Source organism: Anopheles arabiensis, chromosome 3 (assembly GCF_016920715.1).
Source record: "Anopheles arabiensis isolate DONGOLA chromosome 3, AaraD3, whole genome shotgun sequence".
NCBI lineage: Eukaryota > Metazoa > Arthropoda > Insecta > Diptera > Culicidae > Anopheles > Anopheles arabiensis.
Genome location: NC_053518.1, coordinates 69,983,119 through 70,009,716, shown reverse-complemented (window position 1 = coordinate 70,009,716; position 26,598 = coordinate 69,983,119). Strand labels below are relative to the sequence as shown.

At 44.7% G+C, this 26,598-nt stretch overlaps 1 protein-coding gene across 3 annotated transcripts in view; it reads right to left on the bottom strand.

Annotated features, from left to right (window-relative positions):
* The window catches only part of LOC120900087 (cysteine-rich motor neuron 1 protein), a 158,626-nt gene that overhangs the window by 120,239 nt on the left and 11,789 nt on the right, over positions 1 to 26,598 (bottom strand). Inside the window, exons 1-7 of one of the 3 annotated variants that reach the window (XM_040306677.1) lie at positions 21,675 to 21,879; positions 20,788 to 21,451; positions 15,188 to 15,315; positions 3,310 to 3,479; positions 3,087 to 3,171; positions 2,233 to 2,279; positions 1,495 to 2,173 (exon numbers count right to left, since the gene is read on the bottom strand). In XM_040306677.1, coding sequence (XP_040162611.1) covers positions 2,114 to 2,173; positions 2,233 to 2,279; positions 3,087 to 3,171; positions 3,310 to 3,479; positions 15,188 to 15,315; positions 20,788 to 21,002 — 705 coding nt within the window. In that variant the 5' untranslated portion in view covers positions 21,003 to 21,451; positions 21,675 to 21,879 and the 3' untranslated portion in view covers positions 1,495 to 2,113. Of the gene's footprint in view, positions 1 to 1,494; positions 2,174 to 2,232; positions 2,280 to 3,086; positions 3,172 to 3,309; positions 3,480 to 15,187; positions 15,316 to 20,787; positions 21,452 to 21,674; positions 21,880 to 26,598 lie in introns of those variants that run through there. The other 2 variants (XM_040306676.1, XM_040306678.1) reach the window with 2 other exon arrangements.

The window sequence follows — 26,598 nt, the reverse complement described above, 5'->3', positions numbered from 1 at the left end:
CTCACTTAATCGATGGTTCTTTAGGTTCGTCGCTCCGATGTCCCTGGGAAGCCGGCAGATGATTTGTCCAGCGGGTCCAGCAAGTTGGGGCAAGCAGGAAGCGTGCTGTTGGGATGATTTGTGGTGCCGGTAAAACTTTCTGCTCCATTTTCTCCCAAGGTTGCCCACAATCTGTCAACTTATTTCAATTTTCTCTCGTGTGTTTTTCGATCGATCGGAAACGATAGTGTGAGGCTAGGAATTGGTTGGGTATAGAGAGAGTTGCATAGTTTGCATAGAGGAGATACATATCGATGCCGATGGCTGGTGGAGCATTGTGTGCGTGAAGTTTGTTTGCTGAGGTAAGAATATTTCTGCATGACGACAGAGCCGTACCGTCTCGCTAGAAGAGGAAACGTTAAATTCTTCAACCCTCTCAGAAGTTGAAGATGCCCAAAACTACCTTTTCACAGAAATTAGATGCCCTTCCTGAAATTTACCTCCAAAACGCAACCTCGAGCAAAAACACACACTCAGCACAGAAAGTTTACAACTGACGTCACATAATAGTCCTCTAAAATGGTCCTGAGTTTACCCCGAAGGAGCGTCAGCAATTTTCCACTTTAAGAGCATCCGGTGGCCTAGAAACGGGGAAAAATTTACCCAGAATCTCCAAAACTCATGACTTCACATCAAATCGACTCTATCCGGTTCCTTTTCTTCTTTTTGTTTGGTTTTTGTAGGTGTGTGTGTGTGTGTGTGTTCTACTAAAGCTCACTTTGTTCGCCTTGCGCAAAGTGTGCAAAATCTGTGGATGAAAAAGTCAAGATGCCTCTTCCGTGGGGGAACATGGAAGGGATGAGTTCATAATAGAGACGCAGAGAGCAGAACCTAGTACTACGGCGGAAGTTTCTGGGCCGTCTGGGCGAGTTAGTTTTTAGCCACCCTACCAAAAATAGCACGAATATTAAAACGATGCCGACGACCTCATCCCCTCAGCCGCCACGCCGTGAAGTGTTTTCGCAGGCACACCACGCTTTTCTTATAAAAGGAAACTGATGCTACTGGTAGTTGTTCTTTTCTCCCTTTTCCTGCGTTTGTCTCGGCTTGCACGGGCCTGTGCCCCATAGGCCTGGAGAGAAATGTATTGTGGGAAAGTGAAGGGCAGAATGCATCATGCATCATTTTACCAGTGGAGCCGTGAAATTCTTGCCACAGAGTAGCACTGCATCTCTCTCTCTGTCTCTCTATTTCAAACAGGGGAAAGTAATAGCATCTTTCCAACGAAAGTACCGCCGAAAAAGCACAGACCCCATAAAGCAGGGAGAAAAATGTAAAAGTGCTCCGGCGCTTATGGACTGGCGCGTACAAAATGGCAACGACCCGCCGCTCGGGTTGGCTCACTGTTGTTTGTCCTACTGTGCAGAAACGTACGTGAACCATACCTACAGGACCCGGTTGCAAGAGGGCTCAGAGATTATTAATGTTTCATGAAAAGTGCCGCTCTTGTTTTTTTTTCGTATTTGTTGCACTACTGATTCTTCCAGTTAGCAGTGGCAAGCGCAACATTGCACTCGAAACGAAGAAAATTTGCCTCATTCGTTCGTTCGTTCGTTCGTTCGTTGGCGAAGCACACGGGCAGCACTTGCACAATGCATATTTCATCGTAGATCATAATATTTTTGTTGAGTGGAACAACAGTCGGGTTTAGTGCGCTGCGCACTTGTGCCCTCATCCACAGCACCCATACCATCCTTTATCATCATCGTCATCATAATCATCGTCGTCGTGCTTAATAGGGGTGGGTGAAGGAATTTTAGGGGACCAATTTATCTTTCTTGCACTTGAAAGGCAGCGAGGACTGGTATTAATTTAGTTGCTCCAGAACGGACTGACAAAACTTGCTGCCTCTTTTTGCTTGCGAATAGCCAATGGTAAAATGTTGACGAGGACATTCACAGCCTTGTTAGCTGGGGAAGCAGCCACACAGCCCGAACCGGAGCGCGCGACATGCTCGATGAAATTAATTAGCGCAAAAGTTTAATGTTTTTGGAGCAATCTTTCAATGGGGTTGATGGGAGATAGTTTCGTTTTGTGCATTAGATTAGTTTGCAGCTAAATTAATCATTTCTTCCTAATTTGTTACTGCATTGCAAATAAGTTTCAACCTGATTGCGCTGTCGCCGTTGCAAATCTGTTGAAAACATTCCTGTTTTTGTACTGCATTTTGTGTGGAGCGCTTTTTCCACTTACCTGAAACAGCTTTTTTCTTCTTCTGCCCCGCCCGGTCACGATCGATTCTAAAATGAAGGAGTGGTAAAGTGGGGGGATTAATGGAAAGCGAGAAAGACCAAGAGAGCAAAAATAAGTTTAAAAATCAAACAAACTGTACGCCGTGGCTAGAGAGCTTAAAGAGAAAATGCAAAATTTATCATAAACGCTCTCGGCTGAATTGGTGCTAATGAAGTTGAAAGCATTATCCTTTTCAATCGTACCGGATCCGTCGTTTGAAAACACACATTCAAACACGGCTGCTTTGAAAGCAATTTCCCAGAACAGGAGGATTTTTTTATCTTCTACGTAATGTTTACATCAAATATGTGGATCAATCATATGCTGAATGAGTTTATTAGATTATCCCAGATTCTATTTGAAGGCTTTCAGTGATAATTTTTACTCCGTTTGCATAGCACAAATGCACAAAAGGAAGAGTAAAACAAACAAAGGGTCTATTTCATTAGATTGATTTCATAATAATCGAATGGATCATTTAACCATGCAAAGCAGTAGCTGATATCCAATTTGATTTATATCTAATTCAAATAGAAAACCAAATCTATTAATCACTTTTTGTCAACAACGATGTGCAAATCAACGAGGTTTAACTATTAATGTTACGAAAACAAGAATAACTCATCATGTCCTACGTGTTGGATGTCCTTTCGAAGTGGAGTATTAATTACAATACAAGGTTTTTTTTTGTTACAAACGATAAAGTTTGTAAATTAAGTTATCAATGTTTTGCTGTTAAATATGAAAGTCCTTAAAAAAACTGACTCGAAACGTAAAAAGACCCTGCCTTTTATTTATCAATAAATTCCACTCACCAAAGCTTATTCTCGGCGGTGCCGTATAGTCCTCGTCGAATTCCAGCTCCGTTTTCACGAGATTCTCTATATTGAGCTGGCATTCCTGTGCGAGCGAAAACGAACCAGCGAAAGAAAAACGGGAAGCGAAACAGACAACAAAGTTAGACACTTTTCACGCTCGAAGCATCATATCGCCGTCCGGGCGTCGGTTGAGTTGGTTGATTCGGTTGCCGTGGCTTACCTCCATGTTCTTGAAGTCCCACTTGCTGATCGATTTGCTTTTGCACAGCCGTATCCGGTCCCAGCATTTGCACTTCCGATTGACAATCTCGCAGCCCGGCTCGATCAGCACGGTTTCCGGACAGTCGTTACCATCCGGCCGGTCCCCATCGGTGCTTGTCGGGGGAACGTCTGCAAAAATACACACACAAAAAGCAGTATAGCATGAGAATAGAAATTCATTAAAAAGAGAAACAAACAAAACTTGTGTGGGTTTCCCAGCGAATGAGAGGGGGGGGAGGGAAAAAAGGTGTTGTCGTCCCACGTTTTATGTGAGAAATGGTATAAACCAAAGGCAAACAGAAATGCACTTGCATATGGTTCGTTTTCTCTATTTTTCTACTTCTCTTTCTCTCCCTCTCTCTTTCATACACTGCCGAACATCAGCCTCCGACCTAGAGGTTAGACCAAACGAGGACAACCGATTTAATTGAGGCCCTGAAGGAGTTTTGCCCCGGAAAGGCCTTTGCATTCGTCCCCGTAGAAAAGCAAAACCGTTTCCGTGTGGGTTTTTTTCTTCTGTCTATCTGCCCTCTGTTTGCTTCTTTTGTTTATTTCTTCACCCCTACAAAATAGTTGCCAACAACGCATCCCTGCTCTCAGGAAAAGAAAGGTAAACCCGAAAGCCAAACGAATAAATTTCCTTTCCCCTACCTGGCTACGTGCAGCGTCCTGGAGGAAGTTTTCAAAAGTAAGATTCTCTTGCAAAATGACATCCTCTTATTTGTGGCTCACCGGTGTGACCACCCACCGGAGAATGCCTCTTCTAATGAAAGGAAATTGGTGAAGGGGAAATCACCCCAGGATGGCGCTAGCACAGAATGCATTTCAATTTCGGTATGCAAAAGCTGCATTGGGGGAAACTGTGCATAAAGTTTATGCAAATCAGTTTTGGTGAGTTTTGTTCCTTTGCGAAAGAGTGGAGCGCAATCGTTCGATTCTAATGGTGCTACAGGGGAAAGTGGAGCGAAGGTCAGGCAAATTAGAGATGGATTGGAAAAGTTATGCTGATATTTTTCACCACGATTGTTTCTTAAACTAACACAGCTCCTATTGTTTCTGTCGAGGGCAGTGCTTTTGTCGCCGCAAATGGAAACTGCAGCATGAGTAGTAGAGACTTTTTTCATGAATTTAATAACACAACACCCCCAAAGCAAAGCTCTTATTTGCGCTCCATCCAAGAGCTCCTAGGTGCCATCTGTCGGTGGGCCGGATAGCGTAAGATAAATTGACAACCCTCCCGGGCTCTCGCGTGTTATTGATCGCTGGCAATCAAAATAAATCAATCCAAATAAATCGAACCCCGTGTGTGTGTGCAGAAGAGCCTCATTTCTGCACAGACCGCCGTGTGTCCTTATCGCCTGTTTGACTTGATGCCGGATGTTTGACTCCGGACGACAATCCACTCTCTCTCTCGATCTCGCACACCGACGCATGGCGATATATGTATTGGGGAAACAAATATTTACAGGGCTTTGCACGGTTTGCAAAATAAAAACACCAACCCTCACAAGCAGCTCATTGTGCTACGGGGGTCGTCCATCTTGTGCCGGTCGTCCATGAGCAGCAGCACAAAAGACGACACCCACCCAGAGGTTGAGCACAGAGTATGTTTGAGAAGGATCATCATCAAAAATATACCTCTTCCAGGGATGGGAAACGAGCCCACCACTTCAATTTATTGTTGTGGTGTGGGATGACGCTTAAAGGAAAAACAATCGCAAACACACATTCGCCGGCACACAAACAAACAACTGTGTTGTCGTATGGGAGAAAAAACGGGAAAGAAAAAAACAAAAATCCTCGCAAGCAAGTCGTTTGTGTTCCTTGTTGGAGGGGTTATTTGTTTGCTTTTTTTTCGTCGACAAAAGGTTTCAGGTTCCGGTTTGCTGCAGTATGTGCTGTTTGTGTAACATTTAGAAAATGAAACAATGCATGTCGTATTCTAAAGCTAGCGCTGATCGCTGTTAGGGTTTTCTGCTGAATTTTCTTTTGTATTTGAGTAGAATTGTCGTATTACAGTAACAAACAAACAGCCATTGGTTATGAACGAAGGCTTTCAAAACTGCTCAAGTGATTGTATAGCAATTCTTTCCTTCAAGAGGTTATTTTGTGATATTTTAAAATAATGTTAAAATAAGTATAGCCTATAAAGTATCCTAGTAATCTGGAGGATCATATGATCATATGATATGATCGTCTTGTCATATGCTCTCATGACAGAACAACGTTGCATGTTTCCCTTGATCTGATATGCACAAAAAGACACTCCATTTTGGTATTTCTTCACTTTTTTTCACGCTACACTATCATGCTTCATGTGCCACACGCAAAGCAATCGAAATCAATTTTGCGCCTTTGGATCCTTTTTTTTGTAGTTTTGAGAAATAAAACTCACCGGCAAACGAAGGAGACACGTAATACCAATCAACAAATTTACCAGTCACGTTTTCCTCAGAAAAAAAGCTACACCCTTCTATACTTTGCCGTACACCTCGGGCTTTTTTTTCATCGGCCCCATCGGAAAGACGAAAAGACACACGCACCGAACAAACAATCAAGGCTTGTCATCAATCGAAACCTCGACCGTACCTCACAACCGTACTTCACCAATGGCAAAGTGGAAATGGAAACCTTTTTTTGCTGTACGTTTTTTTTTTGTGTCGTTCCTCTTCCTGTTCAAAGAGTTTCCAACCCGGCGTTTGAACAGCTCCCAAGAAGGCTTTTGCCGAAAGGCAAAGGAGCGCGCAAAGAAAACTCAACATAATCCGCTACAAATTTGGCATGCGGAAAATTGATGTAGCAGCGCACGGGGCGGACTCTTTTGATTCACTGCGTGTGTTTCCCTCTAGGGAGGGGGCAGATGTAAGGTGGGTGGGTCTCATGCACGAATACAGTACCGATTATTTGTCTGCGTCCTGAGGTTTCTGGCTTAGAGCGGGTTTCGATCTAATGCAAATTTATAGTCCCTTCCATTTTACCTTTCCAGCTCTCGGTTGCGAGATTTCGGTTCCTCGTATCCTTTGCCACTTGCCTCTCTATCTTTCCACCAGCACACATACACACACATAAGCGTATTCACTTTATTGCGATGAGCCTATTTTTGAGGCTGGCTTTCATCTTTCAAGACAGCCGTCCTCTAAATGCGTTTGCAACCCTTTCGAATACCCACGGTTGTTAGCACGGCCTCAGCAGTCTCCCAAGCTCAATTTTGGTCGTTCAGTCGCTGTTCCACACCATTATGCTGGAGCTTCATTTTCTTTACCCAATTTGTGGGTATAAAAGTGAACGTTTGCCCGGGGAGCAGAGTTTTGGATTGCGATACGGGGAATATGTAAACGATGATGAAAAATCACCCAATCAACGACTCTCCCACTATCCCGAGGAAGCAGAAGGGACACGATCGCCCGATTGGGTCGGTGGGCTCCGATGAAGTGGAAACGCACGAACCGAGGTGCAACGATGCGTGAGATAAAGTTTTATGGTTGGCAGGAGTTTTCTACGCAGAGTGTTGTTTTTATACTGCAGAAGGGCTTAAAGAGTTATCATTTTTTGGATTAATTTAACTGGTTTAAAATTAATCTTGTTTTTGTGTATTACTAAGCTTTCTTTTATGTTGTATTTGTTCATTTGTAGATAGCTAATTTTTACAACAAATTATCAAACTTTTATGAGTGACCATGCGTCTCCATCATGAGAATTTTGTTTTCTTCAAGTAGTCATCTATCTAATTAATGAACTTTGGTTTAGAAAATCAAATTGAAAGCGTTCTATGATTCCTATAGCTAACAATATGCTTTCATCCCACTTAAACAACAGTACACTCCCTAATGTGAGCTAATGTGGGCACCGAGCTGGAGCATAACATTATCCAAACCAACGGACAGGCCAGGGTACGTGGAAATTGAATTGGTTTTTATGTCCTCGCCGTAGGCTAGAGATCGTACGCCGGTGTGCCTAGGTTTAAGGGCAGATACGCATCAGGCCAGGTTATTTTATCGTCCTGCCGCATCTGTTGTTGTATTCAGGCTGTTATAAAAAGCTCCCTCTCTCCACATGCCCCACTCCCAAAAGCACAATCTGGTCTAATCTTGATCCAAAGTTAACTCAATCTGGGATAGATTCACTCCTTCCTACCCCCTGCTTACAACGAAATTGAAATTGTATCTCTTTTGCTGACATCTTTTTATCCTTATTTTGAAATTCACTGTCTAAATTTAAACTCCAAACGAACGAACGAACGAACGAACGAACGATACTCCCAAAATGAGCATGTGATGCATTCTTGGAAAAACGGTATGGGGAGTTTTGTAAAACCCTCTCTCCACCCCTATATAAGCTCCTGGGCGCATGCAAATGATGGGGATTGTTTTGTCCATCCTACAACAGCCCCTGTTGCGAACCCTTTCCCCGCTGAACGAAATGTGTGTTGCGTTACGTTTTACATATTCATCCCCTGTGATGATTGCCTTTTTATCATTCATTTCATTTGGCCGCCACACACGCATGGCCAGTGCCGCTTTAGAGCATGGTTTAAATTGGAAATCAAATCATACGGCGCCCCACCTTTGCTGGCACAGTAAATAGGCGTAGGAGGTGCAATGCAAAGCAAAGCTGATTTTGGTCAATCGGATTCGATTGTTGTGAGCACATGAACATTTAATAAGATCACACACACGCACACAAAATCGCACACCCGGCGGACAGGCACCACGGGACAAATTGGGTTTCTCTCAACTCACACACACACACACACACACACACACACACACACACACACACACACACACACATTACAATTTGTAGCTTGTGGTTGCAAATATGGCCGAAATCGAGTGCCGGCTGTTGGCCGGCGGATGGAGTTGATTTCATTTTGTGGAAAACTCCATTAGGTTGGGTCATTGGGGCATTGGGAGAAAGGTGACCATTCGGGTGGGCGGAGGGGCAATCATAGGCTTTAATATTCTTAATTGATTAGTGCTGTTTGCGTAACGAGGCTTATTGGGTTTCGGTACGGAGAACAACATTGCCAATGTTTTATTCAGCAAGCCGAGCCCAGTTATGTGTGGAATTTCGGATGAAAACGCACTGTACTGTGTTACTGAGTAATGATTGAATTAATTGTTGTATACATAAAAGAGTATAAAAATATTAAAATTATTTGATTTTTTGCACGTTTAAATAAATAAAATTAGTAAAATATAAGTACAAATTAATAAAACAAATTAAAAAAGCACAAAAAACTTAATAACTTCAAACTACACACCAGAGCAGATTCCAAACAATTGCTCGAATAGGTTTACGTAATCAACTTGAACAACCCGAAAAAGGATAACCCTCATTCGCGTGCCTGGCAGCATACGGCTTATTATTAAGCCATTTTGGAATGTGTCACCGTACTATCCGGTTCACCGACCCATTTCGCTGTCAACATGCGGTAACACGTGTCACAGCCCACCTTGCCCCGGCCTCTGCCATGGTGCCGAAGGAAGCGAGAAAGAACATAATCATAGGCATAATCATAAAAACCAGCGTAATCCACCGGCCAAACCGGAAGCGGCGGGGGTGTATATTGTTCCGCAGTTACCGTGCTTATCCTGCCCCGACTATGCCAGCCCGACACCTCAGGGCCACTGGGGAAGTCAATTTCGGAATAAGGATTTCATTCGTTCGTAACAAAAAAAAACCCGGTACACAAGGTGCGCACGCAAGTGAAACGTCCATCGTGCCCGAAAAAAAGAAAAAAACAAAGAAAACGGGAAATTGAATGAGCCTTTCTTTCCGCTCAGTGTCATGCTTAAGACAAAAGCGCCAGTAAAACGAATGACCAGCATATTTCGTACGTAGTGAGCGAAAAACAACAACATAATATCGTTGAGAGGGAACTGAGAGAGAGAGAGAGAGAGAGAGAGAGAGAGAGAGAGAGAGAGAGGACACTGTACTTTGACTCAGCATTCGACTCGCGAACTCGATTTCCAGGCCCACCACCCATTTCCCAACCAACGGGGAGGCGGGCGTCGATGGAATAAATTTATTCCGGAATCTAATAAATGGTTCAACCGCTTCCGAGCAGACCGGGGCAGACAGAACAGTGAGGGTGAGGTGTGGTGTGGTTTTCCAGCGAAGATTACTATCGTCCCTGGTGTCATCGGTCTTGAGCCCGCGCAACCCGCGCGCTACTGCGAATGCCAAAAGAACACACACACACACACCCGAGCAGAGCCAGAAACGGGAGAATGGTGTTCTCGGAAGGAAGCCTTGAAGAGTAAATAAATGTACAAAACACAGTGCGTTCTGGAGCGTCCCCCGTCGTTTTCTGTGTGCTGTCGAATGGTTTCTTGATGCTGACGTCTTCCACGATCAAGTTGCAATTGGGTGTTGGTAGCGTTTGTGCGTCAGAACTTTGGGTAGATCGCCTCTCCGTGTCTTTCGGGAGTGGGAGACCTTGATTTCGTTCCCATCCCAGGCTGCTTTCCCCTCGCCGAGTACGCTTGTGTGCGTCGAATTTAAATGAAAACTTAATATCACAGTCGATGGTTGTGGTGGCGCTGTTTCGTTTCGTTCGAAAAGTATTTTAAAGTAGCCAAGTCAAGCCAACGGTGCGAAGAGCCAAACAAAGTGTGGCTTTGGAAATGAACTTAAAAATACAAACTTGCCTGCTTGATGGTGATGGTGAAGCGTAATTGAATCGATGGACAGCTTCATACACTTCTTTTGAGCTTTAAGATACAATTTTTACCATAACACGGGCTCACAACTTGCTCAGAACTGATTGTGAATACAGTTTCAGTATTCGATAACCTTTCGAGTTCATCAGAAGTCACTCGTTACCATTGGAAAAATACTCCCAAAATGCGATTGATCGTGTCGTTCATTGTATTATTGTAATCATTTTTCCCGCTAAACGCCGCAGAGCGGAATAAAGAACGATGTGAACATAAAAGCTGCACGCGTGCTGCTGCTTCACCACCGTGGGACACACAGAAGAACAACAAGTTTTACGCCGAATTATTCATGAACAATGGAGCAGCAACAAAGTACCATTCAACATGTCGCTAAAGGTCAATTTGAGTTGATTTTTTTGCAGTTTTTGTTTGCAAAATCACAATGCGAGCTCCATTCACACGAATTCTTTGCATATTTGGCGATCCAAAACCGGACGGCAATGTTGATGAGCTTCTTCTTTAACGTAGCGCATGCGATTGCTTCACTAACTGACAAACACCATATACCCTTTCTATCTGATCCTTTTAACGACGCAACATTAGAACCAAAACCATATCCTTTCTCCTTCCCCGGGGTGAAGCTAATTATCCTGCTAATTCTTCTGCTTTGAAAGCTGTTTTCCCGCTTCACTCGCAGTCGCCATCACGTATGGTCATGGCATAACTGCGCCGCCTCCGTCAAGCGTTTGCGAAGGAAAAGCACACGAGGAGCACGTGGTGGTGGCATTGGGTCGTTTTTGGTTTTGAAAGGTAATCTTCCTCACTACCTACAGCAGAAGTACGCACGGCAGTCAAATTCTAACTGTGTGTGGTATGCTTTTTTTTGTACTCATGGTTTGCTTTTTCACGATGCTGCCTTCATAAAAACGTCAACGTCGTGTGTGGGAAGCAGATGTTGATCATGCACAGGGAACCCTTTTTGTTGCTCCCTTAACCAGCAACCCGAAAGCTGGGCCTGTTTTAGTTCTATTTTTGTGTGTGTCGTACAGCAAACAACCAAAAAAAACCCGTCTCGTCCTTTTTTGCTCGCTGTTCAGCTCTGTGCCCGGGTTTACTTCATACTTCGGTTAAGTAAGCTGATTAAGGCAAAATTGAAAATGTATTCATGTTGCTTATATGCTGTCTTTTTTGCATGCGTCCATCCGTTGTGAGCATGTGAAACGTTCGTAGGTGGATTGCGTTTTTAATATTTCTTTTACCATCACTGCCGTACTGCCGTTTCGTTGACTTTTCCTTTGTCCAAAAAAGGGGTACGCCGGCAGCTTGTTTTTGGAAAGTAGATCATTTTGTTGAAAATCTCCTTCTTTTCTCGAATTGTAGCAAAAATTTTATGAAAAAAAAACTGTGCTGCCTGCATTGAAAATGATTGTTAAAGATCGTTCTAAAATTACTTCTTTTTTTTAGGATCTATGTACCATGTACACCATAATACGTATTTTAAGTGAAAATTTAATTCTACCTTTATCTTGCTTGTCTGTATAATATTGTACCTTCTCTCTGTCTTATCATGCTCTTTTTTCTTGCACTGTCTACAGCTACATTGAATGCAGATTGTTTCCCCCGTCGTCAACCATACCGGCACCATACCCTGGCTATTTATTTCAACCCCGAAGGTGTGTTTCATTCTGCCCCCCATGCGCGCACACCCTGGGGGGCGGGGCGCAAAAAACCACAGAAATCCAATTTCCCAACCTCTCGCATTCGACGGCCGACCACCACCGTGCCCCTGCTGTACTTATACGCCGTCCACTTTGCATCCTCTGACCTGACTAGTGAGGCTGAATTTTCTCAGACAATTTCTGCCGCCCTGTCTGCCGACCTTCCGCCTTCCGACGAAACGAAAACGAAACTGATATCACATTCAGCAAACGTGCACAGAAGGGGCCGACCGGTTTTTTTTTTGCTGGTTGCGCCATATAAAATACACAACAGACATGCTGCAAATCCAGCTTTTGCTAACATATTCCATACCGGTGCAGATAGATTGAGTGGAACAAATTCGGCTCGCCGTATTATACCTGGCGCGATCGATACCGGTACTTTCTCCTGCTGCTTCCGTTCTTCGATCACCAGCCTATATTTATGAAAAATGAAGCTACTGATTCGAGATACGAGCCGTACTTTTCGCTCTTTCTCTGCAGTAAAGAGGCAAAAGTATTGCTCAACATCCTTCCTATCAATAGTCCTTCAGTACAGTCATCCACTGCAAATTGCAGGTAGAATAAAATGGGTCCCTTTTTCTCTCCTGCGTCTCACTGGATGGCTAAAGTAAAGCAGTATGCCATCACGAACGAATTGCATCTGAAGGTTGTGGGAAACCGCAGGAAAACAGATAAAATGGGTTAATCTATCCTGAAAGACAGATTCCAATTCCTTCCAGCTTTCAACAGCCCTACGGTACAATCCAATCCAAGTGCCGGACACTGCACAGATGAAGGGAAACGCTCCTGTCCTCCGTTGCCCGACCCAATGCTGGTCCAGCGCTGGTGGTCTGCTGCTCGTGAAACCAGTGGTTTTGTGATAAATAAGAGCTTTTACACCCGGAAGGAAGAACTGGTTACTGCAAAAGTAACACAGTGGAAGAGAGAAAACGGATGCTCCAGTGCAGCAGCAGTGGTGGCAGGAATAACACACATTGATAAAAAGTACTCCACACTCCAGAGAAACAAAAACTGCTTGCAGCATTCCAAACAGGGGAACGATAATTTGCAACAGACAGCGTTGGTTCCGGGGTTTGCTAGTACGAGTAAGCTCTCTCTCTCTCTCTCTCTCTCTTTTCTCTCTTTCTCTCTCTATCTCTCTCTCTCTGGCTTTCGTCCTCTCTGTAAAGTAAATGCAATTTATGTGCATTTTTTGTATTAATTCCTTTTTTTGTACCACCGCCATCGCTTCAGCAGAATAGTTACTCATGCACACTGCGCCTCAGGGCTGGGGCTCTTCACGTGCTCTGTGATTTGCTTACATTCCATTAGCCTTACTATCTCTCTTTCTTTCGCTCTCTTTCTCTCTCTCTCTCTCATCGACCCCTCTCCCTCCCCATCATGCCCTTTGGGCCAAGGGAGAAGATGACGGGAAACACAGTGGTGTTAATGACCGTTCGAGAAAAGGTTACAAGAATGTGGCACAAAGAAGACCCGGGCCTGGTTTGCTACACGTGCCACTACTCCTGGGGCTTTGCCTTTCACGGTTGGTGACTGGTGCATTAACATCGAAAGGCAGCGGCGAGGGAGAGGATAATTTGTAATGTGATCTTAATGTGCGGCTACATGCATCCCACTACAATGGCATGGTAATGTGCGTGGTAAGCAATTACAAGGCTGCGGGTCAGGCCATAATCATCGGAATAATGTCTTGAGTGTTTGTTGATGCTTTTTTCCTACAGCGCTACTAACAACATGGTGCATCACAATATCTTTAGTAACGCGTGGAAGGCATTCACCATTAACCCATTGTTTGTTGAAATGTACGGATTTGGTGGTCTTACAGCTCTTACAAGCCATCATTTGCCACCGTAAAGTGGTAGATTCATCGAGATTACGATCAAATTATGTGCACCTGCAGCTGCTGCTTGTGTCGTTCGGAGTGAGGCATCCACAACTTTTGCCTTTAAATAACTGATGATTAATAAACTTCTTTCCCATGGTGGTGTCCACGGTCACGGCATCCCTCGAAACACTGATGATTCTGTCCACCCGCCGACAGCCGGACGTAGACGACGCGTTCCCCAGGATCCCGGACCGGAGGAATTACTTTGGAACAGATTTAATTTCATTTTAATTAAATCTCCTCTCAGCGAATGGCGCCCAGCACTGGACAGCAAGCAGGTTGGAGAGCTTGTCCTGCCAGTGCCGGCGTCCAGTTGTCGCATCGTCCATGTGCTTCCCCCTGCAGATTGAGCGTTCTTGGAGTGATGCCGCCCACCGTGAGAACGGTCGGTCGCTCTTCATTTCTGCGGGAGGATGAAAACTTCCCGTACGCCCAGCATGTGCATGCGCCCGGAAGCTCGCCTGGGGAAGCGACGGCACCGGCAACTAGAGCTAATATTTACTTGCTTATGTTTGCGTTCGTCTTCGTTCGGTGTGTGTTTTTTTTTCCATCTCGTTTAGTATTTTCATAAACAGACTTTTTTTTTATTTGTGCAGTATGGAAATTGTACTCCGAAGTGGGAGTGGTTGTTTAGTGGAGATTGTTGTTTTGCGACGGTGTTTACATGTCAATGTATTCAACGCTCGAAACAGATAATTTAGTAACCATATTGCAGTGTACTTTGTTGAGCTTGATGGTGGGAAAATGAATAAAAATGGAGTACATACAGTTTTAATGGGATTATGCTGAGTAAAACTGTAGCAAAAGTTTATTCTTCCTTTAGAGCTGCTCAATGATGAACCTAACAAGTGATTTATTTGCTCACTATCTATTGTTCTGTAGTTAGTAAATTGCAAAATTACATTGTGCTCGATCAATTACTGCTAGTTATGAGAAACGTAGGTGTATTCGATCATAGATAAATCATGTAATGAATTAATCCTCTTGAATCTTTAAACAAATGTGATTATACATTCCCAAGCTCAAACACCATTGGCAGTACTTAAAAAAGCCATACAATTACCACCATAAAAGCGATTGTCTGACCCAAACAATTAACGTAAGCAGTAGTCTAGTCCTGTAAAATCCGCAGCAAAACTAACAAATCACTAAGCCGCAACGTCCATCAATTACGTGCCTTTTTATCGCCGTTGAAAGCGCCCGTATTGGAAAAGCGTTGCGTCACATTTTAACCACACCGTTAATCGATAATTTATGAAGTGTAAATGGCAATCGAACCACTTTGGTGCTGATGTAATCTCACTAATCGTTATCCTACTACTACTACACACGCACCTGACGCTTTTTTGTTGTTACAATTTAATCGTTTCCTCCTTCCTATGCAGCTCCTCCCTGAGAGTAAACGAGGATCAATTTATGATGGTCTGACCCGCTGACCGATTTGGTTGACAAATTGAATGCTCTCCTTCCTCGACCCCTCTTAACGCCACATAACGCACACGATTATGATTACACCATTTACACCAGTACACCTTTGCAGCGGCCATTTGAAAAACCCCTCATACTTACCCATACACACGCCGGAACCACCGACCGGTGGCTTCGAAACGCAGCTAAGTGGTGGTTCACACGTGCCGGAAAAACCGCCCGGTCCACCGCAAGCTTCGCCGAGCGTTCGGGCACACACCTTGCAGCACCTGTGCAGCAAAAGAGAGTGGGGAAAGAGAAATGCAGAGCAATGGTGAAAATCAGGCGAGGTGAAAATAACATAAAACGAAAACTTTTAACAATAAAAAGTGAACATCGGGCGGCCCGAAGGGAAGTTTGGTGAGGAACAGTTCAGTACAATAATTCACTGGACAGCAACGCTTTTCGCCACCCCCGGGGCTAGTGGAAAATGATTTGTCGAGTGTGTGAGTGTGGGTGTGTATTGATGTAGCAATGCGCCCTCGCAGCGATACATTAGATTTAACAATTTCCATCAACTCCAAAACAAGCTGCGTGCAGTGTGCTTATTCACTCTCTCCTTTTTTCAGTTGTTCCACTTTGCGAATATTCCACATCAAAACCGTTGCAAACTACCTGCCTGTGAGTGGAGCATTCGAAACGTGGGAAATAACTATAGCAATCATTTTCCAACACCGCCAGCTCCCTCCATTACCCAAACAGGAAACCGCCGGCATCGTAAAGGTTCGTGACTTTTTGCCATTTGGTTTTACGAGCATCGATTTTGGTTTGGAGCACTGCTGCTAGAATGTCGTTAGGGCAACACGACGGGCAGAGGTGCTCTCCATTCGATCAAACGGTGAAATGAGTGGAAAACTATTACCACACTCACACACACACTCACCACTCGGCCGGCATGAAGCACCAGGCGTCTCCATGGTTAATTGGCTGCTTTACTTCGAATGAATGCCATTATCGTTTGAAGCCGTAGCGAAAACCGCGTGGGGGTTTAAAGCATTTAAAATGTGCTTCATTTTCAATTGCTGCTCTCAATGCTGTGCACAGAATAATTTGGAGCTTATGTACATATAGACAGATTTTCACTTTATTTTTCCATTGCTGTGAAGTCAGAATTTATAAACCCGAAACGATAGAATGGAGTTTCATTCCGATTTAAAAAGAAAAGAGCCAAATGTGTCTCTGTAAGCTCGTTAGTGTAATTGAAAGCAGGTTAACATTCACAAACATTCGAGTATATTCAACACTGTACCTTTTCCTGTCCTTTCGCCGTTTGCAGCTGTCCAAGCAAGGCAGGAGGTCAAGCAATAATACCGAGAACTTGCCACTGCCGTAGACAAATGGTCAGCAATTACCAGCTACGTAGAAGAGCATTTCACCTCTTATCCTCTGCTGTGTGCTGAAACAAGCACAACCAGCTCTGAACTTTCCCTTTCCCTACCCATATCCATTTAAGAACTTCACTCGCCAACACATTCGCTTACATAAATACTGGGTTAGAATGGAAGGGAATATACAGAGTGGGGAGAGAAAAAACACATATATACAACACAGCTACTTCCAAAAGTTTTTAGCCAACGATAATCCTAGCGTCGCATGGTCAAGCCAGTCCCACGCTGTTGCCCCGGCTGTAAAGACCAAAGTTCTGTGACTGCTGCTGCAGCTACTGCTGTTTGCTACCTAGTTCTTTTCTTTTTCTGTCGCCCCCGGGTGCTTCACTTCCACACTCCCAATGTGAGGGCGAGTTTATCAGCAAATAATCAGCACCTTCTCTTTCTTGTACCTTTTGCCCGGGGCCAGGGCACAGCAGTGTGCATAGTAGAGACTAAGAATTCATAGTTCATCCCTTGATCGCTCCGGGGCACAACCGACCGACCGACCGACCGGAGCTTGCTGTGCCAAAGTTTAGGGGCAGGTTTTCATTCCCGTTGAATATTCATCGCTTGTCGTGATTTTCCCTCCCAACCTTTCCTTCTTCGTATCGTTATTTGCTTTGCTACCTTTTCAGGCTAGTTTCGGCGGCCCGCCCTTTCTCCATTTCCAAGCATTATTGACACCCACACCGAGTGAGTGCGATTTGGTCGCAGCAGAAGGGCAGGAAAGGAATGGCTTCACCAAAACGAGCAAAAGCACACATTCGCACACACAGAATCGAATGGAGCAATATTCTCACACTTGGGGCGTTTGGAGTTTTGAAAAATGAAGCAAGCATAACGCAGCAAAGGTACGCCCCGTACAGCCACAGAACACAGAGGCAGTGTTTGGCAAGGGAAGTTCAACGAAAACAGTGGGACTACAATCAACCCCAAAAGAGGGAAAGCGGAAAACTTTCCCCTTGCCGCTTTCCCAGTCCAGGCCGGTACGGGTAAGCAGGGATCTCGATCAAGGTGTCAAAAAGAGCAAAGGATTTGTGCAGAAACGACACAGACAAAAAAAAGGCGAGCGAAAACAATCCTGCCCAACAATCCTGCCCAACAATGGGTGCAAAGAAAACACACGGCTGTTGTAGGGCCCATGTACACCTATACATACATACGTACACACCTATTTTTTGTTGGCGTCGATTGTACTCGGCTCAGATTGTAGCATGCAAATATCGGTACGTAGGAATCACGGGAATTTGCTGTCAAGAGATTTCGAAATCGTACACGAAACGGAGTGCTGTTTTGCTTCGGCCAGGAAAACAGCGCAACCCAAGCAGGCAAAATAACATGTAAAACACTAACCCAAAACACCTAGCACGGGACTTCGAGCAGTGGATTAAGGGACAACAAGGGGCAGAGCTTTTACAACACTTTTTTTTCTTGTTTCGGTTCGAATAAGACTAGCCCAATGAGACGTTGCAAAAAAAGGCCTAAAGGGCTAGAATCGAAGCAGGCAATGCCCAATAAATTGTCCTTCGTGTCCTACCTCTATACGATGCTCATTGCACTTGCATATGGATTTTTTGTCTGACTGAACGGAAAAAGCTTCTCTTTCGTGTTTTCGTTCCGTAATTGGTAATTGGATGAATTTGACTTTTTCTCCCCAGGTTTTTGCTCTCTTCTGCTTTCTAAGTGAATTTTTCTTCCTTCCATTTTTTGCTCAAACCCATTCATTACACCCGTGAAGGTGTAATTAGCGTAGCGGAAGGTACTTAAGCGAGGCTACTGACCGTTGTTTTCGATCACGTGAGTCAATTTTTAGGCACAATTTAAGCACGGCAGCCCCGATACCTACACCTCGCTGCTTCAGCCACCACAGGACGACGGGGGTTTGCGTGATACTGGATTCCAAGTGCATGCCCCGCAACCTTACCTTAACCCATACCACGAAAGGATACTGGAATTGTGAACTGATTTCCGAAATGGGTGCCTCACACGAAGTGACCATAAATTAGCAGTTCAAGGTGAGCGGGAATGGGAGATTGCCACCACCACCTGCGGATTGGGAAACGCTTCGCGCTCCAAACGACACCGAAAGCAGTGAGAGGGTAGATGACCGTGTAGCAGATGAAGGGGAGGTGGTAGTGTTAATTGCACTATTTGGAAGATATAAATTTGAAGCTAAAGCATGGTTTTACGATTTCACGTGTTCGAGCTGGGCACAGGGCGGGGCACGTGTGGCCGATAAAGCGGCTAATTTATGGCGTGTAGTAGTTTCACCTCACTCACACCATAAGCTGCCACACCAAGACCATCCGCGGCCAACCTGCGAGTGACATTTATGAGTGCTTTGTGGGCGTTACGGCGAGCGACTCGTGCTGCGACTACTACCACGCAGGGAAAGCATATTACACACCAAGCGATCATCATTAGGATGTGGTTTTGTGTGTAAAAATGGCTGGCTTTATTGCGGTTAATTTCAAGCCGAAAGCCGAAGGTATCGGCGTGTAGTTTCTGTAGGTCTGTAATGGGGCTTACGGTTGCTAACGACCTTGTTCGGTGTCGTTTGAGCGACATGTTGGAGTAGGGTTTGGTTGTTTCGAGAGGTTTTTGGTGGGCACATGCCAGCCGCTAAGCTATCCTAATCAGAGTCTAGTACATTGTTTCTTGTCTTGATGACGGTTCAGGAACACAATAATACCAATTTGCTTATGATGCGGTCAGTTAGGGAAAATCCGGGCAAATAGTAGGTGGGGATATTATAAACGAATTAGAACCTTTCTCTCTGCTTAAGAATTAAAGAAAGAACCTTTAAGAATGGTTAAAAAAGTCACTAATAGTTAGGGAATGATCTTTGATGTAAAGCTTTTTGGAGAGCTTTATTCCAAAAATGACTCAACTTTTTTTCTGTCAACTTTTCCAACCGAGCAAATGCTCTTGTGAGTGTGAGTAACTTTACGCCTCCGACCTTACCGTGGCGATAACTTAATGTTTTTGCACCATGTCATACCACAATCGCGGACTGTGCGGTCGTGACCATGTCATGTCAAGGCATCATTCCTGTCACATACTTCCCAAAAAAAAATAAAAAACTTCACCCAAACTTGTCGCATGTAAATCGTCATCTCCCGCGGTGTTAACTTCTTCGTCGTTTTGAGTTCAAGATTACAAATTCGGTGGGGTACAAACGAGCGAAAGTTAACAAAACAAACTTTGCTCCGCTGGTATGGAGAAGCCAAAAAGCTTCACAAATTTCCTCAAATGCTCCGTACGGCACACTCATGCTCGGTGCAATGCGCCGCGCTGCTGATGACATTGGCCCTTACCCACATCATTTGCATGCAGGACTTGATCAATTTCCCCTATCAATCGATACAAGGAAGAACAACGACCTAACAAGTAACACATCAACAATCATTTTCGTCATCGAAAATCAAACGTCTAAATCATAAGACAGTGTAAAACAAATGCCTTTTACATCGCTTCAAACTACATGCTTTCAACAGATCCATCCAACAGATGTTGGTCACTATGAGCACAACTAAAAAACACGGGTTATCTATTCTATCTCATCAAACCCTTTAGGGGTACGTGCTGGGAATAAATTTGTAGATAACCATTTGATGCCCATTTTGAGCAGCCCTACTTGTTGCCCCTTTAAAACCCCTCAGCCCGAAACATAGAAAAACTTGTTGCACTAGCATTAACCATTTTGGGCCGCTCCGAGCATGGAGTCATCATAAATTTGAAGCTTTAAAAGTTCTTTTTAACGGGCCTCAAGCCCTTCCTTTTGGCAGTGTTAAAATATCGTCCAAATGTTGTGCGATCGGGCATGTGTGCAGCTGTGCCCATCGGTGTCGGACCGGACAAAGCGGAAAACAGTCCGCCAGAGTTCAAACAGAACACAGAAACTTAAACCACACTTCATGGAACTAATCTAAATGTCGTGCTAATACAATCTAACGTTACCAGCTTCGTTCGCAAATACTAAAAATTGACCCAATTTAAGCCACAGCTAGCATCTGTATGTTGTACTCTCTTTCTCTCTTTCGTTATGCAGGCAAAAATGTGTCCCAAATGTCCTCGCAATGCTACATCGTACAGAAAGGAGAGTGAATCGATTTTTTTCTCGATTCTTTGCACTGCACCATCCATGAACCCATCGAACGGAAGCGTACACCGACCCTTAGGCACACGTCACTTTCACATGAAGGGCGGACAGCCATAGCAAAAATTGGCCAAATTGAGTGGGCGTGTGGGCATGGGCAAATCGAAAGCGTACAGATAAAATAGATGAAAGAAGAAAAAAAAACAGAACGAACAGAAGGTGCCGATACTCACTTGCACGGATCCCACACGATGTAGCCCTTGCCCGGGCAGTCCTCCGGCCGGATGATGTCGCACTCGTCCGGATTGCAGACGCACTTCAGGCCGAAAGTTTTCACATTCAGCACCATCAAACAGTAGATGAGCAGCTTAATGCTGAAATTTATCGTTGATATGCTGCCGTTGAGCGCCGGGATGGCCGCTAGAACTTTTCCCATTTTCTCGCCCATCGACTCATGGCATCCCGCGTTGGACGGGGAGGGTTTTGTGGTATCTCCTGTATGTGTGTGTGTGTGATTCGAACACTCACGCACACTCACGCACACTCACTCAACACTTATGAAGAAGCACGTTCAAAGCGGGAACACAACACGAAATCACACTTTTTTCGATGTAAGTTTCTTTTTTTGTTGCCAAAACAACGCCAATCGAGCAGCGTTAAAGATACCGCGTGCACTGCCAAATCCTACGCCCTAATCTGGCCGCTTTTTTGTAGCAAAACTGCGTGATTCGTTTTCTGGCCTTCGGGATTACACTGTTTCCGGTCTTGCGAAACAACGGTTCCGGCGTCACTACGCGTCACTATTGAAAGCGAAACTCTCTCTTGCCGCCCCAACGCACATCAGTTCTGATTATTTCGCATGGCTTACTGCGTCTGTGTTGTGTGCTTCTTTTAATGCTGGAAAATGAAATGGAAAATTGCAAACATGAAGAAACACGCTGCCTACACTGGCACGGCCCATCACGACTCAAACGAGCCGTTGAAAGAGTGGAGAGCGCTCGCGTAAATTACGATTTCCATTGCCACAAATGGACAGGGAGCGCGCACGCAACCTCAAGGAGCGGGATGCGAGACGCCCACCCATAAACCATTAGGGAAATAAAATAAAATCACCACTGACAGCTCGAAAGACACTGGTGCCACACTGCACTCTCCTTCTCTCTCCCTGCCCTGTCGGAATACTGTACTGTACAGCCGAACGGCACAGTGTGCCCCTCAAGCTTCGATGATGGTTCCGTATGGTGCATAAAATTTAATTTACGACAGTGCCCTCCCCATGCAACCGACGACGACGATTTTCTGCTCAATTTTTTCCCATTTTTCTACCACTTGCACAGTGAATAAGCGAGCCAGTGTGTGTGTATGTATTGGAATGCTACTCTTTTTTTTTTGTTTCGCTCGCAGTAAACCTCTTCTTGAAGCAATTTTACTTTTCGCCTACTTTGTTTTTTTTTATGGTTTTCATCGCATTTTTTGCCGTAGTCGCAGCCGCGGGCGACCGGGAATAATCGTTTCGTACGTTAAGCTTTATTATCTTTTAAATGGTCAACGGTTGTCATCGTGGCATGCGTGGGACCGTTACTTTGTTCTGCAGCGCGCTACATTGTATGCGAATTAAACCAGCGGGGAAAGCGTGCCCGTCCGCTCCCGTTTTCGGGCGTTTGTTGCTGCGGTGGTGCAGCGGGTGATGAAATTAATCGTTACATCCGCGTGAACAGGTCCGGCTTGCTTGGTTGAGGATTAACCTGTTGGGGGGGGGGGAGAGATATTTAAAACACACACACACGTGTTCGGTTAGTACAGTGATGATACCGTGCGTTAAAGCGTTCGCTTGCGTACATTGATGATGTTCGTGGGTATATGTGTGGGGAGCGTGACGAACAGAAAGAGGGGTGAAATGTGAAATGAAAATGAAGGAATTTTTCATTACCGAATGACATTTAATTTCATCACAAATTAAACACAAACAACAAACTGGAGGAAAACTCACATAACGTAACCGAAAGCGGCAGACGTCATGCAGCAAGAGTAAGAGCATTATTTATCGTGCCGAGCTGCTGCTGCTGTGTGATGTGGTTGCGAATGAGCAGGGTAAAATGAATAAATAAATCAAACGAAGCAAAAGCGATCATCGTAAGTGATATGAGTGAAATGATATTTTGCTGTCAGGATCAGGTGAAATGATACCGGACAGATACATGGTATGGTACGATAGATGATATGTTTATGGGAAGCTGCCAGCTTGTATAATAATGTTATACGCCTAAAGGGTTTTAATTAAAATATCTAATTTCAATAGTCTTTATCAGAAGGTGATTTTTGTGAATTTGTATTCCATAGCAGAGCTTTTTCTATAATAAAAACAGAGACATTACTAAAAAACGTATATGCCTTGCCAAAAAGTTGTTATAAAAGTATCAAATACAACTTTAAGGCGTCAACATGTACAGATTGTAATGTAATTCTGTACAACCTTATGATGTAATGTTTGATTCTTCTACAATTAGAATAGTTTGAAAATTTGAACTATATTGGATTATGTTAAAATGCTGAAAGTGGCTCAGAAAACAAATTTATTCACTTTATTCTATTTTCATATCACAAATCTCTTACCAGGGAAATCTTGTTTCCAAAATACATTCCATTAAATTACATCCATCTTTAAGCAAAACCACTCGTACGAAAGCTCGCTCTCCCTTCTCAAAGCTCGTCAAAAGTATGACGTTAAACGACGGGGCAAACCCATTTCGGCTTACTGCCGACTACAATCGCTACCCACACACATACACGCACCAAAAGCCCCACTGCAAAAGCTAATGCCCGTTTTTGCACCGTGACCCGTCAGTCGACAAGTGGGCGATAAGATGAGCGTGAGAAGTTGCTACTAGCACCCACACACACGCACACGGAGGGGCTCACAAAGTACGTTCTATTGTTGGGAGCGCGCAAAGGAAAGGGTGCAACTTACTACAAAATTTGCTACTCGAAACCACTCTCCCCGAAAACGAGTGGTTTTAATCCCGAACTGCTTCGGTCCAGAAAGCTTGGCGCTCCCACACACACATCCCACACGCGCGGGCTTTCTTTATTACTTGCCGGGGCTTGCTCGGGAGCCCGTCTGTGTGCTTCATAATCTACGGACACTTCCCGGAAAGCGGGCAATAATTCCGCTCCGTTGCCTAATACACGCGCGGCACAATTTCGCGAAAGGCAAAGCCGACGCCACGGCAGTGAACGGTGTGGCGAGCTGTTAACGCTCCCTCGATCCGACCCGGGTCCACGAGAGGCCGGTGGAGGAATTGAGTGTTTATGAATAAATAACAAGATTAATAAGGTTTTATTGTCTCTAAATTGGTAATATTGCCGTAACATCCTGTGCTGATGCTGTTAATGCTATTGGCCCGGGCCCGAGCTGTGTTCGGTACGTTCTGTCGTGCTTCTTGCGCCCTTCTTTCAACACATTTTCACAATATACAGCGCAGGAGCTCAAGTTCTCTACAAGGAAGCTGCTACCGTTCGTTCCGATGAAATGAAGTCCTTCAAGCAGCATAACCTGAAGATTAAGCCGTTTTAGTTGGGGTTGAAACTTGATACGGCGAGCTGAAAACTCCCGCCTGCGAACGAGCGTAACCAACTTCATAATTTCGGGATTTTACAGTCCCCGACAGTTGTTCCAGATTTGCTTTTTTCCACGCCGTACAAAAGGGGGCCTCCCGGCCAGAGCTCGTTTACGTTCGCACCCAAGCTTACCTTTAATATTTCAAACCAAACAAACCCAACCCAATGGGATGGAACTGGGTCTGCTCAAGGGACCATAAACCACGAATGAGAAAAAATGCCCTGAATCAGAAAACATGCCCCCCTCGCGGAGTTTCAGCTTTCCTGGGATGGATTGCGTCTGCTTGTAAGCCCCCGTCGGGAATGGGTGAAGACAGGTCGTTGATATTCTCAAGCCAAAGAGTGCCTTAAAATTGCTGTAATCCTTAAGATCCCGCGCAAGCAAACGACCGCTGGATAAATGGAACGGAACTGAGCAACAACCCACAAAAAAAAGCGAGCGCTATTCTCGTGTATAAAATATGATAACCCGCGGGCTGATTGTAAAAAAAGCTCAGCACAGCACACTTTTGCCCGGCGGCTGGCGCTTACTGGCGCTTTTGCGAGAAATTTGCGCTCCCTTCGCTCGTGTAACAAAAGCTCACTGGTTCACGCGGAGAAAACGCGCTCGAGATGAAGTTAACGCATTCTTGGGCGCAAAAAGAATACCACAGAACAGCGGAATACAAGCGAATTCTGATGGTCTTTTTCTCGCTTCGGTCTTTGGCATCGTCAAACAGATACCATAGACATCGCTCGGCGGGTGGGTGGGTTCCGGAAATCAAAAACCCACTGTGCGCACCCAGGTTGAATCAAACGGGAACAGGGAGGTGGCTTGGCGCTAAACGGAAACTGCCACCGGGCGTCCTTATCGGATTACATGCCCCGTCGGCCGCTGTCAGTGCTGCGTCACCGGGCGGGACGAGCGGGACGAGCGCGATGGACAGAAAGTTTCCGCAGGCCGTAAAACTGCGTAAATAGACGCTTATAAATTATGCTTAATGTGGCCAATTTTTGAACTGCCAGAAAGTGGGAGAAAAGGGGAAAGTCCAAGGTGGACGGAATGGTAGAAGCGCATACCAGGATCGGGTCCAATTTGTGGGCGGTTTTGGTGAGAACAAACTGGGTCGTCTCGTTACGGTGGTTACGGTGAATGTCACACCAAACAAATCTCTGTGTATGGGGCTGCTGCTGTATTGATTTTTTTTCTCTTTTGCTGCCTCAGTTACGCCAATTTCCGCCGGTGTGTGCTTGTGTGTGTCTGCTTTAAGTTAGGCATTTGTACGCCGAGACAGACAAGATCCGGCACGGCATAGAAGAAAAAAGAAACCAAGATCCGCTTATGTGTTTGAGGTTACGCTTCTTTCAGATGCTATTCCAAGGGCATGGGCGGTTTCCCCAGCCTTTCTCAATAGGCGTTCATTTAAGCGATGATTTATTACCGAGCCATTACGATTATGTTCGAGGCCGGAGAGAAGATGAGTGGAGCGAAACTTTCCCCGGGACTATAATTAGCGGCAAAAGGCGATGAGCAAGAAAATGACCACCAGGCGGCAACGTCCAAGACCGCATCGGCTTGGCGTGAGCGAGGAGAAGCGAGACGGGTAATTAAAAAGTGGAGGATATTAAGCCAACACTGCTTTGCTTTGTTGCTCTCTTCCAGGAGGTGGAGGGTGGAAGTGAGCGCAATTTGCTGCAATCATGTCCCAAGAGCTGATTTATTCATGGATGCTGAACCTGGTGGCGGTTGGCGTTTGTCAACGGTCGCCAAAGTGCTCGACGCTCGGGGTTTTGTTACTCGGAAGTGGTTCTCGGCAGGATATAAAGCAGAATGAGAGAAGCTATAAAATCTGAAGGATGATCGGAGTTTATTGGATTAAAAATATCTGCATACTGTAGTGCCAGAGACATTAAATCCAAAGGAAGCGGAGTTGTCTTACGCTATGGGATACAATATAAATCTTACAATATTTGCGATTTATCAATTCCAGATGCTGTAACGTCACTAGAAGATTATTCATAATATATACTGAGTAGGAAAAAGGTTTTACGTTGCTTATCGTGCTTGTCGTGAGGATTCAATAAATTGCTTTCTAAGGGGATAATTATACATCAATTACATGATCTAACACATTTATTCCAATTTAAAATCGGAATCATTACGGTTCAGATGAGAGTCGAACCGAAGACCTACCGGTTCCAAAGCTAAACAGTAGACACTGCACCATTTCAATGTCACGTGGTGATAGCTTAAGAACCCGTATTGGTTAGCGCGCAACGAAACAATGGCATTTCGGTTAAGGTGTACTCATGAAAGCACGGCATTTTCAAACATTGTTTTAGTAAATTGCAGTAAGGCTACATGTTTGACACAGGAACTTTGTTCTTTAAAGGGCTCAAATATCTGGACAAAAACTCTCCTCCCGCCAACAGATGCGTACAGTCAT